This window comes from Notolabrus celidotus, chromosome 22, assembly GCF_009762535.1.
Source record: "Notolabrus celidotus isolate fNotCel1 chromosome 22, fNotCel1.pri, whole genome shotgun sequence".
In the NCBI taxonomy this organism is placed as follows: Eukaryota; Metazoa; Chordata; class Actinopteri; order Labriformes; family Labridae; genus Notolabrus; species Notolabrus celidotus.
In genome coordinates this window covers 14,111,428-14,130,178 of record NC_048293.1, presented here as the reverse complement: position 1 = coordinate 14,130,178, position 18,751 = coordinate 14,111,428, and the positions used below count along the sequence as shown (strand labels likewise).

At 41.5% G+C, this 18,751-nt stretch overlaps 1 protein-coding gene across 2 annotated transcripts in view; it reads left to right on the top strand.

Moving 5' to 3' along the window:
* Nucleotides 1-551: 551 nt before the first annotated feature.
* Nucleotides 552-18,751, top strand: part of LOC117806685 (latent-transforming growth factor beta-binding protein 2) — a 105,027-nt gene continuing 86,827 nt past the window's right edge. The window contains exons 1-3 of one of the 2 annotated variants that reach the window (XM_034675688.1): nucleotides 552-856; nucleotides 3,398-4,413; nucleotides 7,199-7,272. In XM_034675688.1, coding sequence (XP_034531579.1) covers nucleotides 3,953-4,413; nucleotides 7,199-7,272 — 535 coding nt within the window. In that variant the 5' untranslated portion in view covers nucleotides 552-856; nucleotides 3,398-3,952. Of the gene's footprint in view, nucleotides 857-1,441; nucleotides 4,414-7,198; nucleotides 7,273-18,751 lie in introns of those variants that run through there. The other variant, XM_034675687.1, reaches the window with a different exon arrangement.

Genomic DNA, 18,751 nt, shown 5'->3' with positions numbered 1-18,751 from the left:
TGCTCTGCATTTGAAAGATGATAGGAGTGGCTGGGTTGTCATGCCAGACTATTCAAAGGACTCTTTGTGTAGAAGCTTCGGTCAAAGCCAGAGACATCCTCCTGGTATTTATTCCAGAGTTCCTCCAGATGCTGCAAATTGTATCAAATTGGGCCACATTAAGGCCCACTTTCATAACATGGATAGCTGCCCCACAGAACTTCAGTGGTTCCCAACCGTGGTTATTTATGCACTGTGGGGTATTTCTGCAATTAGCAAGAGAGTGGAATGATCTTAAGAGTTGGTAATATAAAGTGGTATATAAAAGTAATGAATAAACTGGTTAAGTATTTATTCAAAACTGAGTAAACTGAGAGTAAAAGTTATTGCTTAAGACTAATGAATAAATTATGATTACTAATCATTGCAATCAAAGGTGTTAAAATCACCAATAGTCTTATTAGTGTTGTTATCAGTGCAAAATGCATCAGAGCTTCAGTTGGGAGGCGGGGCTAAAGTCATGCATATACGCATGCGTCGTAAACACCGAAATGCGGAAGCTGCCCAAGCGCACATGTTTAAATTTTCATTGCGTCACGCATAATTTAGTAACTTTGCCTTCGACAAGGTATCCTGCTCTCTCGTTCTCCTATCATAGATAGGGATCATTGAAAGACTGACTGCAGGTAATGGATAAATGCTTGACGTTTTCAGCCAGGTTATAGGTAGGTGAATGGCTCAAGCTTACAAGCAGTAAAGTAGCTAGCTAAAGTTTTTCATGAATTAAAAATAAGAAAGCATAGTTATGGAATACTAGTCAAAGTAATGAAATAAAGAGCACAAAAAATGCAGCTGGATGCTGTTACATGTGAGAAATGTAAGTATTGGATAAATTTAAATAATTTGTTAAAAACAATGTATAAAAATAAATCAGTCTGGAAACTATTAAAGCTGCTGTTGGTAGTCACGGAGTAAACATCTGTTCAGAGAGAGGAACTTTGAATGTCAACACTATCCCTCCCAACCAGATTTCCTCTTAGCCCCCCAACACAGATCTGCGTGTGCAGACTTTTAACTAATGGATGTAGTAAGGGCTGCCCCTTAACCAATCAGGACAGAGGATTGGAGATTAGCTATGATTGGTCCGTCATAACGGGAACGAGGGGTATAATAACATTGCTTGATACTAAAGCATTGGAAATTGCAGAGATTTCGATATAGTCTCAAATTACTCCACTTACCGATGAGTACCGATGGGCTCTATGACCTTTTCTCCAAACCCAGCAGAAAAAAGCAACGTTCTTTACACCATTCCTACTCACAGTAGGTTTAAGTTAAACAGCATGAAATATCCTAACATGCTAAAATCCTGAAATTGAGGACACAGTAAGTGTATAAAATATATTTAATAAATATGGAGAAAGGGGTAAAAATCAAGACAAAGAAATGTAAAATGCTTAAAAGTCAACTATTTAGACACAATGTATATTGCGAATAAAGCTAGTAGCTAGTAAGCTATTGAAATAGTTAGTTAGAGAAAAACTAATTGAACTTCATTAATGTGTTATTTGGATAAATACTTGAAACACATGAGTTAGCAGCTGAAATCTGATATCTGAAGGCTGAGCTGTTGGGTAGCTTATAGCTAGTTTAAGGTTACCCTGGATCCTATTTTAATGAGTTAGTAACCTGTTAAAACTGCCTAGTCTTTTACAGCAATCCTGCATTTAATTCTGCCTTAATGAAATTCATGTTAAATGTTAAGACATTTAAGCTGCTTTGTAAATAAGTGGTTCAATGGTAATTTTGGAGGCTGTAGTTTGTGTTGCTGTTGAGCTGTATTACATCTAACAGAGAGGAGTTTTTTTTTTGTCCATCAGGGTAAATGGGGTCAAGATAATAAATAAATGCTTATCAGTAGGGTGTAATATATGGTTCAGGAGTAGTACAAATCTTGTCCTCTAATTTGACTAGAGTTTAAATTATGCTCTGCTTTATAGCTGAGGAAAACTAAACACCACACCTTTTGTGTTTTATAGCAATACTGTTGTGTTATGCAGCACTGACAATTAAAATAGATGAATAACTTAGGGTCATTAAATTAAAATGTGTACACAATATCCAGTTGTATGTAACTCTCTGAAATGTAATATAGTGGAATATCTGTTAAAATGAGTATGTGGTGCCGATGAAGACAGGGGTATTTGAGTGCATACAACTGGACTGTAGGGTTACATCTGGCAAACTAAAAGGGAACCACTGCCCTCCATACAGTGGAGGGTTATAGTATAATGCAGCACCAGATTAAGCCCCTGATTGAGGCTGTAGTACAGCCACAGTTTGACTGCAGGCAGCTGCTCTCACACTCACAAAGGTCGTTAAGCAGAGAGCAGCTAATGGATCCGTCTGTGCATGCCCTGGTCACCTTCAAGGCTGAAGAGGTCAACAGGCCGTGATCTACGACATCAACACCCACCAGGCAACGCGTCTGGGACAGGAGGGAGTCCGCTGGACGGTCATAAGACAAATGTGTCCTGCTTCTCTAATTAGATTTCTCATGGGTTGCAAGATGAGCTATAATCAGCTGTGGCACTCAGCCCAAGTCTGCTCAGACGTGATGTTTCTTTGGAGATAAGACAGAAAGGACGACAACACTGTCCCTTCACTGTACAGTAGTGATTTTTTTTATATGTAGTCATAAAGCAAAATCATTTTAAGAGGTCTGTATATTCCAGTTTTGGTGGGAAGCAGACTGAATGAGCAAACTACTGGTCTTTCTTTCTTTCCGCTGCTGTGTATTTTGGATTGCAGTCATGTGAGTGGTTGGTGCTCAGGGACCACTCATGAGAGAGACGGGTGTACATCTTTGTGGGTTGAATGGGAGGCGAGAGCCAACTTTCTTTGGGTTGTTTTAAGATCTTTTGGGAGAGGAGAAATGTGTTGTTTCCAGACAGTCAGAGGGAAAGTGATGATGCAGCATGGATGAGAGAGGGAGATGAATGGGATTTGTTACATAACCAGACCAGTTTTCCAAGACCTCAGATTGAGTTTTAACAGAGAGCTTCCTATACCTTAAACTGCATGATCCGTTTTTACTTTGAGGATGGAATTTCTATATGCAGTGATTTGTTAAACTAAGTGTTAATTCTATAATGTGATTAAACATGAAGCATGCACTTAATGTATGCAAAGCAGCATCAAATAAAATGCCTTTCCTTTAATAATCCAGCAATCAGTGCTGCAAAGTCTGAAACTAAAACATCTGGCTTCCTAATTTCCATGATATTGTAGTAGCCTGTCAATTCAAATCTAAATTACTAGGCTAACTATTCACGCAGCTGCATTCATGATGATTCCAATAGTCCTGTTCAAAGGAATCAGAGAAAAAGAAGCGCAGTAACATGATGTAACTTGGCAGAGAAAGTGCGTGTGGGCACATGGACCGAGCGGTGCGGCGAGTGAAGCAACAACACAGCCGACGAGGGGGAGTTTCTTCTTGCAGAGCGCATGCAATCCCTACAAAAATTCCCGGTGACTTCAGATCCAAGGAGGTGGTGATATTCATGGGAGCACGATTCAAACTCTCTCACTTTGGAGTAGGAGCACAGCTTCAGCAGCCCTGCAGCCAACACGCTGCTCTCCTTGCTCCTCTTTGCTTGACATAAACTAAAACAGATGGATTAATGTTTGCTTGAAATAAGTTTTTTTCAGCGCTGGAAGGAGAAAAGTTTAGAGTTTCTTAGTTTTTGGACTGCAGAAAGGTGCTGATTTGACAACCTGAAGACAGTCTGCGTAAAGTCTTACCTGGGCATTATGAAGAGGTATCCAGGCTTTTTTCACTCATGGGAGAGGATGCCTTCTTGTTGAACTCTTGCATGCTGATCGCGGATATTTTTAATTTGCTCTTTTTTTAGTGACTCTCATTTATCTGCAACGCACTCTGCATTTTTACGCGGTACATTCAAAACTTTGTATGCTCAAGATGGCCCGTGCAGGATTTGCTGTTTTAATAGTTTTGACTGCTGCGCTGCTGCAGATCGGTGACAGTGAAAGGGACACAACAGGTGGGAGGAAAGGGGGTGCAGGGGCTGACCGGGCGGTCTGGGACCAGCAGCAGTCCCGGGAGACGAGTCAGGGTCACTCGCCAAGAGGGCCAAAGGACAGCGCATCCCCCGAACCATCCGATGACACTTCTCGCCCCTCCAGAACCCTGGTCCGTGTACCCAGAGGAGCATCTTCTCATGGGGATGGCAGGCACATATCCGCAGCAGGACCGCTTCATGTTGCAGGCTCCTCCCGGGAAGAGCTCGTCTCTGCGCCGCGGGATGGTGCGCTGCGCACCGCGAGGCACCCAGCCAACCAACAGCACAGAACCAAAGTGAACCGCAGGCAAAGCAGCAAGCCTGGATCCACCAGCGCAAGGAGACTTGTAGGGTAAGAATGACAGTCAAGTGTTCTAAAGCCCACTATTAAAATGTTTCACTTTGCTTTATCCATCTGCTGAAGTTGCCCAAGTATGAGCAGTGCTTTTGAAAGAATCTGTATGACCTATTTTACAGTACACGAGTCCATGTGGTTTACTGTAAAAGTTGTGGTGGCCCACTTTAGCAGAACCTCTCTTCCTGTAAGGCAGACCAATTGATGATGTAACAGAATAACCCAGAGGAAACTGCTCCATATGTAAACAAAAGCAGTAGAATATAAAGAGCATTAAAGTGATATTCAGTGGGTAAAAAAACCAATACTCCTACTAAATATGAATGACTTTTATATTGGTTTTGTCATCAGGGTCAAGGCAGGACATGTAGTGATTGCAGAGGTTAAACCCTTTTCTGATTACAAGGCTGATAGTTGAAGCATATAATGAGCAACAAATGTATATGAATGGTTGAACTGCATCTGAACTATTTTGAAACTAATGCAACGCTGCATTATCACCATTTCCTCCCATTACTTCACATTACACTGTATTTAAATCGTAGTAGGAGAGTGGCTGCAGACTACTTCAATGTGTGTGCCCCAGTTTTTGAGCTGTTGCCTGTGGCCATGTTTTGTAGTGGCTCATATGGAGTCTTGGCTGCTGTTGAACATTTGCAAATTTTCTTAGTGATCAGAAACACCTGTTTCTCAGATGGCCCTCTCTCAGTGTTGCAGATCCCTTTTTTTTTTTTTTCAGTCTCTGCTGAGCTCCAAACAGGACAGTGGGATGTTTCCATATTAGAGCCCCTTTCTGTTTGTTAAATGAACCCTTGTGCATCAAGTCCTGCCTGTTCAATAGGGACAAAGCATGATACGCATTGGAGGGGAGAATGTTTACATAACAATCAGAGAGGGATTTGAATGGCTCAACTGGGGTTGAAATCCAAATGAAACATCTCTTTTGTGTGCCATCATGAGGGCCTCTTACCTTTAGGAAATCGATTGTTTATACGGCCAATTTAAGGGCCTTGCAAGCACTGGGAGGATTCAGCCAGCTGGGTCACCACCTGTCTTACACTATATAATACTACAATAAATAACAAGAAGGATAAATGACTGTCCATTCTCATTAACTTCTTGATTCCCTCATCCACCTGCTAGGTATTGAAGTGCCTTTACCTTGAGATGGCCTTACATGCAGCATCATAAAACCTTACACTCACTCATTAACACCTGAAAGAAATGATCAGGCATCAATGTCCAAAACATTAAGCAACATTTTATTACATTTGTGCATTGTGCTTAAATACATAACATCACTCAACATGAACATGCCCTGATCCATCAAAACAACATTTCCCAACAAGTCCATCAGCCCGACAGTTGCACCGATGCGTGTCTATTTAAAGCCGCTCATAAAGAAAATATCTGGACCCAACATGCTTTATTGCAGCATGGAGCGAATGCCTTGCTCGACATTGCCAAAAAAACATACCCCGGTGTCGAATGAATGGGCTTCTTTGAGTTGAAAAGAAGCATAAAGGTGGAGTAACATAAATTTTGCGGGAACATTACCTTATAGTGGTCTGCTCTGTGATTTTAACACTTTGATTCATTAGCTTTAGATGAATCATCCGCTGCTTGTTAGAGAAAGTGCTTTCATGACACATTTCCTCTTGGAGTTCCCAGGCAGTGTGCTCCTTTACTGCACCCTGAGGCTCTGGCAGCGCTCTGTTCACTTAACTCCCCTTTACATTCATGTTGACTCAGAATGACTCTCCCTCTGTTTTCATGCACCTGTCAGACATTTGAGTGATTCAGATAGCTTTAAGGTGAAATAACACTCCACTGCCTCGTGTTGAGGTTTGAATAAAAATATAACTAAGTGTGAACATGGTGTTATCTGTGTTTTAACCTGAGGCATCATCCTAATTATGTTGTACAAAGTTCTCCATTGCATCCATACATTAAGCCCTGTTGGAATTTGAATGTGATGACTGAGGTTTCTGGCACGAGCCTGGCCTGATGTGTTTGATTTATGACAAAGCTAAGCCTGCCAGAGGGCCCAAACAACTGCATGTTATCCCTGTGACGCCTCAGTAAGGCTCGCAGTATCTAATGAGTGCAATCCTACCAAGGTCAATGAGTCAATTCCTGTTATCTTCTTGAATCACTGTGAGTCAGACATCCACTTACTGTAATGTCTTGTGAAAAGATGATGGGGCACAGAGCCATGCCAGCGCGTTGACTTGTGCCCTAAAGTTGCTCTTGCGGTCTGATGCCTTTTCATCTTTCTCGCTACAAAAATTGGCCTGGGCTGCAAGTGCGGATTAAAGAGTGCAAAGACTCCAGTTATTACTGTTTAAAACTTGTCATCTCTCATTTGCTCAGTGATTTATAGAAGATGCAGGGTGCTTTTCATGTCCCGTGTGTTTCGCATAATCCCTTCTAGGCTCAGATAACTCTTTATTTGTTTTCGCTCCGGATTTTTCGCTTAATACAAAATGAGACTTGTGGGTCCATGTCCAGATAGAGTTTCAAGACTTGCCCTGAAACTTTTTATTGAATAAAATGTAATTATAGCAAACTCTCTGAGGTGTTCATATCGATAGGCCAGCCACATCAGCATGATCTGAAATTATTACAGCCTTCACAATCAGATCAGTTTGTCATGCGATGGTTTGAGGCCTTCCACCTTCACTGTTATTACTCGGTGGAATATAAAGAGTCTTTCTGCAATGTTAGAATCCTATCAGTGTTTAATCCACCCTTGTCTCTCTTTGTGTCTTCCTGTGTTCAGGCCTAATGTGTGTGGAGGTCAGCAGTGCTGCTCAGGCTGGGCTTTTGCTCCTGGAACCAACCGCTGCATAAAACGTGAGTACAACTGCTCTATTTGACTACATGTGAATTTTCCTTAACCTACCAACTAGTCAGTCTGTAGAAACTAAGCTTATTCATACTTGTGAGGTATTTTAGCACGCTGACATACATCATTAGACCTTCTTGAACTGGTGCACTCTGCAGACAGAGTGGCTTTACAAACTTATGCGCACAGACTGAAGAATAACACAGCAAATGGCTACTAATGACCATCCTGTCAAATGGAATTGCCCAGTGAAAATTTTCCTGGCGAATTATTGGCCCTGTGATTATGTTCATCATGTGGTGTTCGCCTTTGCTTTTCATGGGTGATCCTCACCTGAAAATTACCACCACTCAGTACTGGGCTCTCGTTTTGACGCAAGAACGACCTTAATTATGGGTGGAACGGCCTCTTAATTTATTCTACCACAACACTGTTAGATATCCTTTCACTCCTGTTAATTAAAGTAGAACAGAAGACACTAGCTTTCAGCCACTTCTTTCACTTCATATTGACTAAAGAATTGCTACATGTAACTTGGTAAGACTGCTGACTGAGAAACTGGGCTAGTATGTTAAAGTCTTAACATTGACCTATAAGGGGCCCAGTTGGCTGCAGCTTACACCAGATTTACTTGTTGCATGTCATGTTTCAATTTCACGTTTATGACCTCTATTGTTTTCTGCACACTGAAACAACACATTGGAATTGGAGCTTTTTTAGAAAGGGTTATCTTAAAATTTTACGAGCGAAGCAAAACCAGCAGCAGCTGGCATTAAATCACTTACGGTAACTCCTGTCTCTCTCTTCTACAAGTCGACTGAATCTATACTTCTTTTTGAATGTTTACTTTTCCTTAGCTCTCCTCTCTAATTATCTCCCTCACACAAACACACATCAACACACGGTTCACAAACAGTGCAGCTACTGGATTACACAACAAGCTGATTGGCCCAAGCAGATTTCTAATTAGATCCTCTCTCCCCTTGTCCGGTGCTGAGCCTCCTTCCTTTTTCTCAGGTCCCAGCTAAAGGGACACTTACCAAGGTGTGAATTACAGCTAACACAGAGCTGCAGTTACTCAAATTATAAGGGTAAATACTTAGAATCTGCCAGAAAGTAACAGGTCCAGTCTAACACTGCTATGTTAAACAAGTAGGACAGTGCATCTGAGCAGGCCGAGGGTCTGTCCAACCATCTGGACCCTCTTACAGCTTGGCCCTCACCCAGGTCTGACTGGAGGCTGTGCTATCATCAGCTGAGTGAAGCCCCACAGCAGGCAAAGTGCCAACACAAAGGCCTCAGACTGGAGCTGGGACTGGAAGCCCCCACGTTGAAGACCTCCGTGGAGGAAAACAGGCTCAGGCTATCTTTACTCTGTCCCTGCCAGAGACCCGGGCTGCTTTATTAGGAGATGGCAGCATGAGAAAACATGTTCACAGTGGGGGAAAGAAAAGGAGCAAACCTGTCTGCTGGGAGAAAAAGTACAAACATATCTTGGGTGAGGAAATTCTGGCTGAAGGGATTGAAGTAATAACTAATATTAAAAGTGTCAGCTGTAAGCTTCAACTTCAAGGCTAGAATTATTGCATCCTGACAATAACTCCTTGTTCAGTTGGTTGAGCTCAGAGCAAATATATGACAGGAATAGTTGTCTATCGAGTGTGCTTACATGTCTTAAGAAACGTGTTTATGAAACGCTCTTCGTCTGGGTCTCCGTGGGTCTGCTTTGAAATTGTTGTCTGGTTCTCGGAGTACTCGGTCCTGCCCATGTCCTGGAGGGTTTGGTGTTGACTGATTCTGTTTTCAACTTCAGGACGGATTGTTTGCAGACCTGTTTGTGTATTTACGCAAATTCCATGTGCTGAAAATAGCCATTGATGTGTGTCAGAAAGCTTTTATCCATTAAGAAGAAAAGAACATTTCATTTCCACTGCTGCGTCATGTTTATTTCTCATCTGTTAACCTCTGTCATTAAAGATAAAAGGCTTTTATGACCAATGGAAATTTTATTAATAGTGGCCAAAAATCAAAGGTGTGTGCGTGTTAGGTTGGTAAAGTGAGGCCAGGTGTGAAGCTGGCTCCACATCCATCTGCGGACTTGCAAGCTTCCATTTTGTTTCCGTATCAGCACTTATGCTTCTACCCTTCCGTTCGGAGATTTACATCTATTCATCAAATGATATTGTTGCGAAGATGAAGAGGAAGGACATATAGTAGCCTCACCCATTCACAACCCTTCATTAGTCCAGTTTGAGTTATAATAAAAGGCTGAGACTGTTGTGTCTCGACTAAAGAACTGATGAAACGTCTGAAGACTGCAGATGCTTGGTTAAATGTCATTGATGTCTTTATCCTTATAAAAAGGTTGTACTGGTTTTCATTGACCTTTAAAAGTACTTCAAAATGCTTCACCAACACATGAACCACATCATTCACAGCATACCCAACTAAACCGTGGGAATGCCGTACACCTGACAGTAATTATAAAGAAGGGAAGAGTTAGTTCAGGGAAATTTGTACTACGTGTTTGTGTTGGGAATGGCTGTAAAATGTGTTTACTAAATAACCCTCCACTTTGCCGTAGAATTAGGATGAATGTTTGAATGGTGGCAAGTTTGAGGATAAATAACGTAACCCTCAATTGATGTTATACATCTGAGTAGAATCACTGTTTTGAGGGTTTGGTTTACAACATTTCCTGGAACTAAAACAATTAATGTTTCAAAGCCGGTGTTATTTGAGATTATATTCATGTTTGATCTGTACTTCTTTGTATCCGCTCCCAGAGGCTTCCTTCTTATCTTTGCACCTTTGAATGTAGCTTTCACTCAAACCTGGCTGTAAATGGATTCTTGGAAAGGCTACTAGGAATCTCCCTGACAGCTAAAAGAGCTCTTTGGCAAGACACAGTTGGAGCATAGATAACAAGAGTCTACAGCCATGCTAGCAGATCTGTGAGGTTTTATCATTGACTGTGTATATATAGAATAGAAAAAGAGTCTTAATTTCGGCCCATTGGGATCTTTGAAGCCAAAGACCACCTCCCTGCCATATAATGCTGGTGCAGCGTGGGCAGTGTAGAAGGCTGCTAACCAAAACATGCATTTAACTTTACCCTAAAGATCGCTCAGCTTGGTGCAGTCCACAGCAGAACAGGTTGGTTCGGAACAGAAACTTAGACTATGGAAAGTTCAATGACTCTTGTGCTAGTGTTTGCTCTGACTCCTTGACTCTGCTGATTTGGCAAAGACAGCGGCAGGAACCTGCATTAGTCAGCAGAGCTGTCAACCATGATCACATCTTTTCTTTCTAAAATTGAATGACTAAACTTCTCAGAAAAAGGAATAAAAGGACATAAATCAGCATAATAAGAGCTAACTCAGTAGTAGTTCAACAGTTTTGCCCTTGTTCCATCTATTTGAATAGAGGAGGGGTGGTTTATGACCTATACTGCAGCCAGTTAGCAGGTGGATTTTGGCTTCACAATCAGTAAATACTTAAAGGTGACATATCACGCTTTTTTCATCAATATATATTGGTCTAAGAGGTCCCCAAAACATGTCTTTAAAGTTTATGCTCAAAAAAACACTTTGAAATGAGATTTTGGTCTGCCTGAAAATCCCTCTTCTTCAGTCCTCCTCAGAACACTCTGTTTTCTCTCTGACCACGCCCCCTCAAGAAGTGGATGTGCCTCGGCTCTCCAGCACGTTGATCTAATGTTTACATGTTGACTGAATATACACGGCTGCTCAGAGATCACGTTACTTCAACCCTCTGAATCTGATCCAGAATCTGATCCTGATGGAGAGGCGCCTGTAGCAGGACCTTTCTGAACGATTGGTCACAGATTTAGTGCTTCTTGTTGTTTTATTTATCAGTATGTCGACGTGTGTCTTGGTACACAGCTACAAGCATGTAGCTATGTGGCTATGCTAACTAGCGCTAGCACTTATCCATGATAAATAAAAACCATCCACTAGATCTTCAAATCTGCAGACGTGGGGAGTAAAACCGACCTCTACCAGAAAGGCAGCAGGACCTTTCTGAAGGATTGGTCACAGATTTAGTGTTTCTTGTTGTTTTATTTGTCAGTATGTCGACGTGTGTCTTGGTACACAGCTACAGCTATGAACATGTAGCTATGCTAATTAGCGCTAGCACTTATCCATGACAAATAAAAATCATCCACTAGATCTTCAAATCTGCAGACGTGGGGAGTAAAACCGACCTTTGTGTTTATTAAGACAGCCTACAACTAGCATGCCTCCCTCCTAAGCTCCTTGTTAGCACACATTTGTGCAGGTAATGAAAAACGGGGGAGGGATTCAGTATTATTTTATACAGTCTATGGGCTGAACAAGCTCCGAGCTCTGACTCCGTGACAGACCGGATATTGTTGTTACGTAACAAAAACACGGAAGTCTGAAACGGCTCGTTTTACACACATTTACAGAAAGGTGTAGAAATCAAAACGGGCAGAATGGATTCTTTTCATTATCGGGGGGTTTGTAGACATGCCAGGGACACATATTTCAGGTAGAGAACCATTAAAAAGTCCATTTTGCATGATATGTCACCTTCAAGGTGTCTGTTATAATACACAGTCAATAAGTTTTAATTATTGTGAACACTGTGGTACCGTCAGTCGTGATGTTCCAAAGTGACTAGTTTCCTTGTCGTTTGAACTGGAATCTAACCAATACAAAAAATCCCATTAATAAAGCAGTCAGAATCAAGCACAATGTGTGTTATGTGATTAAATGCTGGATCACATTCTTCAAGTAACCAAAGTCAGATCAGTGTGCCGGATGTGGCTAACATTAGCAGAGCTAGCACCAACAGCTTTTGGTCCTCCTTGATAATTCATGTCCCTGTGCCTGTGCTTGTTACGCCTTGCTTTTGTCTTGTGGTTCAATGCGGGTTTTAAAAAGATTCAGCCTACAAAAACTTTATCTGTATTTTCTAGATCAAAAAAATACCAAACCACGCAGCACTGTGAGATGTCATCTGTCGTCTGTGCGCATTTTTCCATCCAGTGGTGCGAGATGAAAGAAAGAGATAACCTAGGGTATTAGAAATTAAATTAAGTGGGGTTGAAGGTCTGGACCAACATTTATGGCAATCCAATTGTCTCAAATCAGGTTTTATATTCACTGCCCAAAATTAATTATGAGTGGCTGTAAGGCTTTTACAAAATTTCATATAAATATTTTAAGTAGTTGTTGAGATATTTTATTCTTTATTGGAGTGCATGAAGACTAACATTGCCATGCACTGAGCCATGCTACCAGTGTAGATCAAAAATAAATGCTACATATAGGGGTAGCTCAAACAGGCAGGGTCACTATACATCAGAGTTATGTAGAGTTGCTCTGGCGTCTCCACTTGACATGGCTGTTTTTGTAATTGGATTAATGGCATGGTCTACCACACACAGAGTGAATGTACAGGACAATATAAAGCACTTTGGGCGGGGGTAAGACTCCCCGTGGCACAGACAGGAACTGGCTTTACATTTTACCTGCGCTCATAGAGCTCCCTGACGTGCAGGCTTTCAGATTCTGCCGTGGAATTCATTTCACCACGCTATACATCACATTTTTTTACTTAAAGCACATGGTAGGCTACATATGGCAACATGCTGCAAGTAAAGCCAACAGTGAGCACAAAACCCTCCTAGAAAAGAGCCCACAGATGGCCATTGATTTAAAACTGTCTCTGTGTTGGAGAGTGCAGATGAAAGGTGCATCATTCACGTGGATGAATAAAGTTGTTTTCAGTCTCTTAAGCAGTTGGTGATTGACACAGTGAGACGAGGTGAAGAGGAGTTTCTTTTTGATTGCCTTCCAGCTTTCTTTGGCCTGCTGTGCCGCTCAGGGCCCCATCCCAACCCCAAAATAACTCCTCATGCAGAAAGTCTCTCACCGTCTGTCTCTCTCGTGCTTACCTTTGCCATCACAAGATAAGTCGCCTCTTTCCAAACAAAAAATACGGCAACTAGCATGTTTCTGTAATTCCATCATGTCCCTGGTGAATTTTGCAAAGGATTAAAGAACTCTTGGATTGAGAGAAAGCCATGTTAGTCATATTGAGGGCTTGACTTAGAGATTTTCACGGATGTCAGAGCAATCATTTTGTGGATTTTAGGTGACTGAATTAATGAAAATTCAATATAACAGAAAAAGCAATAAATCCTCTTTTTGACATCATTTGAAAATATTTTAACCTGCTTTTGTGTGTGAACTCATTTGATGCTCTTCTTTTGCTGAAACATGTGCAAAGCAGCTGGCAAAGAATCAAGGACAAACACGTGTGAACGTTTCCTGACCTCCAAATCAGCACCCAAATATGAAGTTTGCCATCTTTCGCTAATAGATACAAGCCTTCCCAGTTTGCTTTTTGTTAATCTTCCCTGACAAACAACAGAATATGTGCATATTTTGGATCTGATCTTTCTGTAAGACTTGTCCTCTATGTTTGGATAATAAATCTTCTTCAAAAAGTTGGCCTGAGAGCATCTGCACATCAATAGCAGCGTGATAATTGCTCTTATCTACACCAGTCACATGTTTGTGTTTTCAGTGGTAGCAAAGAGATTTATTGCACACAAGTGTTTGAACTGCATTGTTTGGGGCTTACGGCACTTACACTTTAAAGCGTAGAATTAAACATGCAATGAGAGGTCATGACCCAAAGTTGAGCACATGATGTGTATCATGACACCAGGAGTCACCAGGACCTGAGTAGCACTGCCTGTTTCTGTCTATATGATGAGTCAGTATCCTGTGGAAAATATGCAGCATGTGATATATTTTATGATGAGATAGTCCCACTTATGAAATTATGCATGTGCTACTATCCTTGAGTCACTGCTACATAAAAGAAAAAAAAAACATTTATGTTCCATTCAGTTAAAAAAAGGGATGTGAAACAAGCTTTCTCAGCATCCTCCTCTGTTTTACAAGAACAGGAGGAGGCTTTAAAAATTCTGGTGTTTCTGGTGACGTCTGCAACCCGAGGTCGAAATTACCGCTCCACAGACAGCCGCAGAGCCCTCTGCAGCTTTATATGTCGTGAGGGGATTTGTAGGGGTTGCACAGTTCACAGTTTAGGGGCATAACTCACTTTTTGGCAGTCCTGTAGAGAGTTATGGCCCATTAGACGGATCCTGTAATCAATACACACCCCTTCGTCCCAGAACCCGTCATTAACACGGACGCTGGACGGCTTGCTCTCTGTTTGTCTTCCCTAAAACCAGGAGTGCTGCTCTTTCTGCTCCAGCTGGTGTGTCTGTTTGTAGGTTGCAATTGGGTCCTGTTTCGGCCTCCTGCGCCACATGTTTTTCTAATTGCTACCATAGATGAAAGTGTGGTGAAAATGAAGAATTACTCAGTGTCTGGACCCTAGACGTCTTCCTGTGGAGTTTCTCTGTTGTTTGTTTGTACTTCTTTGTTCATGAGCTGTTATAATACAGAAATAATGAAGAGATAAGTAAAGCAAATTTGGCCCCGCTGAAAAGTATTCGTCAATATTTGCTTCTCTTTTTTTCTGGACACAGAAACACTCCCGTAGATCTCCAAGCTGTACGCCAAAATAGCAAAAATGTGCTTGATTGACACTTACAAAGCACCAATTACAACAAACACACCCCCCTCCGCCAGACGCACACGCTCACTAGCCACAGTGTTGTTATGGCAGCCCATACTTGACCATATATCACAGCACCCTCCTGCTTTAAGACCATATGGAAGTTGTTGGGATGTGATCCCTCAGGAGGATGGGGTTTGTGGCTTTTCGGCGAACACCACGTCTCACAGAGTCAGCTTTACAAGTTGCGGGCACACGCCCCCACATCCAGATATCCTCCACAGAGCAGCCCAGCATGTGGCTCATTAGAAGCTGAATGTGGGAGTCTGAGGGGTGTGGTGGAGGCACGCTATAGCGTTGCTTAAAGTAATGTACACAGTGTCATGGGTCAGCTGTAGGTTAACTAAATCCCCCACAGAGCTGAAGTGGGATAGGAGAATAAAGCTCAAACTACTGCAATGGATTGAAAAACCCACACTGTGATTGAAAAGTTTGCATCTACGACAAATGCACCTTAATCTAGTGAAATATTACTCTTGTAAGATTTACCGCAAAGAGAAAATAAAGGAGCGTTGGACTCCCCCCCTTCTGTTTCTCATTAGGACAATAGAGAAATTCTACTCTGATGTTAGAGCTACAGTAACGGCAGCTCTGTTGCAGGCAGCAAAGTTAGCGCCTGGCAAGCCTGAAATGATAGTAGTGGTACTGGCAACCATGTGGAAATCACATGTTGTAGAGAGATTAACACTCACTTGAAATGATTAGCATTGAGAGGCAATTGTATTAACTGCTCAATAGACCAATTCTTACTTCTTCAGTGGATGGTGAGTCTGGATGAGGGGTGAATTTTTCAGCTTGTCTCTCCCTGCTGCCTCCCATAATCTTAAACACTTGACCTATTTCATGAGATCTGTCAGGTTTGATGGTGACTCCCAAAGAGAAACTCCTGCTGTCATCACAGGAGGTTTACCAGACCTCATTTTCAGTTGCATGTTTTACACTTGTCAGTCATGCTCTCTACAGGTTTGTGAACCTGTTTAACTAATTTAATACTTAACTTTCTTCACAATCATTCATTTGCAACAACCCCAATTCAAACAAGGTTGGGAAGCTGTGTAAATTGTTAATGATAACAGATTTTGATAGTTTGCAAATCGGTAAAACCCTATTTTTAATTGAAAATAGTCCAAAGACAACATATCAAGAATTGAAGCCAATGCGGAAGTGGGAAAAACTGCAGTTTCTCGAGTGTCGGTTTGAGGCTGGCTCCGGAAACCACATACACACAGAGTCAAAGAAGACGATCTTTACAGCAGAAATAAACACGTTTACAGCATAGGACAAAAAAAGGAGTGTTGTCTGGATAGCTATTGTCTCGATCGGCACACACTGTTGGGGGGGGTCAATTTTTTCATAACACGGCAGTTTCAAAGATATTAACATCACGAGTTTTCCATTATGAGAGGCACAGCTTACTTGACTGACAGGCGGGAACACTGTAGCTGTTGGCTAGGAGGCGCAAAGCCCACCTCTTTACCTCACACTAGCTTGACAGCAGTTAGGTTGACTTCAGCATTTCCAATATGTCTCCCGCCGACGATTGGCCTCAAAACAGCGCTTCAGAAACAGATGGGTGACGTCACAGATACCGCGTCCATTATTTATACAGTCTTAGGTTGAAACGTTGAGTGTTGGATCAAAAGGCTGGTTGGCTTTGACCTTCAGGCCCTCAGGCGGTACTACATCAAAAAGAAGCATTAATATAGAAATCAATGCATAGGCTGGAAATCACATCTAAAACCATTGTCTGTGAACACAGTTCAAACCATATACACATGATCAAGAAGCTGGCAGGAGCCCATTTAAGATGGACTGAGATGAAGTGGAAAAATGTCCTGTGTTCGTACAAATTGAAATTTGACTTTCTTTTTGGAAATCATGGATGCCAATCATCCTCTCCTGTAAAGAGGAGAGGGACAACCGGAGTTGTTTCCAGTGCACAGTTCAAAAACCAGAATCCTTGATGGTGTGGGGATGCATGATTGCCCACGGCATGGGTAGCTTACACATCTGAGAAGGCACCATTAATACTGCACAGCACAGGGTTTGAAGCAACATCTAGATAATACCTTTTTTTGTGGAGAACTTAAATGATGCCGAACCACATTCTGCACAACAACATGGTTCTGCATTAGAATGGTAGAGAGGGTGCTAAACTGGCCTGCCTGAAGTCCTAACTAATCACCAGTTGAAAACATTTGGCGCATCATGAATTGGATAATTCACCAAGGAGACCCAGAACTGTTGAGCAGCTGAAATCCTATATCAGGCAAGAATTGGACAACATCTTTGTTTCATAACTCCATAAACTTTAATGTCCACTGTTCCTATGTGTTTACAGTGTTGTTAAAAGAAGAAGTGATGAAACACAAAGGCAATCATACCCCTGTCTCAACTTTCTTGAAACATGTTGTTGGCATCAGATTAAACATAAGCATATATTTCTCATTAACATTGATAGGTTTCAGTTTTAACATTTAATGCACTATTTTCAATTATTACAGGGTTTAAGTGACTTGCAAACCATCCAATTCTGTTTTTATTAACAATTCACACAGCTTTCCAACTTTTTGAAATTGGGTTATATCATACATTTTAACACAGTTTATTGACTTTGCAGCATTCAATAATAAGTAAGATGCTGTAACAATAATATTTCTTGCAGTTCATCTACTTCCTCATTTCCTGTCTCCCAATTACAGGGTTTGAAAGGACCCCTAATCCAGCCTTGTCTCATATTCTACTAAATTCTGTTCTCCGGAGCAGCTCCCAGCCTCTAAATCTCATAATGGTGCATAATGCGCTCAGCCTGTGGAGAGTCAAAGATTGTTGCGATTATGCTTTCACTATCAATATTATTTTCAAAATTCCTTGTTACCTTTTGGTAGCGCTGTTGACCTGTATAAAGTGAGAGATCTCCCTGCATGTTGAAGTTATGTCAGATATTGGTTTCAGATTGCCGCTGGATGAATGACCAGACTGTAAAGATTTGATGGGTTCTGTTACTCTGAGGCTGAGAGAGGGTAAGGTGAATCTCTGGTGGATTGTAATGGACTGGAAATGAGGCCTAAGTTGGAAATGAGAGTCCAGTGGAGGGGGATGAGAATGGCAAACTTCCCTCAATATACACACATGTGCAAACCTGGGCTTATAACTGTAATCCACAAGAGAAATAAAGGTCAGCACTTACCTTAATAAAGCCCTGTGTTATTCTAAAAGTGGTGCGGAATTGCTGTTTAATTGCCTCAAATCCAATCAAGAGATTTGATTAATTAATAGATTTTTATAGTCTGTTACTGAAAACCGGAGGATAACCTCTTTGTGAAGACTATTTGTAAAGTGATACTTTCATTAACCATAGACAGCTTAAACTATACCTATAACGCCTCACCTCAAAGTCCCTTAAATTTCACCAAAAGAAAATGCGGTTAGATTATTGATAACATGCTTTATCTAATTCCTCTTAATCAGCAAGTTTGTTTGGAGCGTTCAAAGCTTCCGACATCAGTCTATTAGCGTCCTCTTTTCAGATGACTGGACCAGGACACAAACTCCCAAAACTTGGCAAGTCCGTCTCAGTTATAATTAAGGCTGAAGCGGCAATGCCAGGAATGTTTGCCATTTCTTCTCTTTTATATCCGATGGATTCTCATTTTATTATTACTCGCGCAAAGTAATAATTGCTGCGCATATTTGCGAAATGGATGGAATGCGAGGCAATTAGTTTTAACGATGTGAAAGACAAATCTGCATGACAGCAATTACTGCGACAATGTGCTCAACAGCCCAGAGGCAGGTCCCTGAGACAACACAGACAGGCAGTAACAGTGTGCGCCTTCG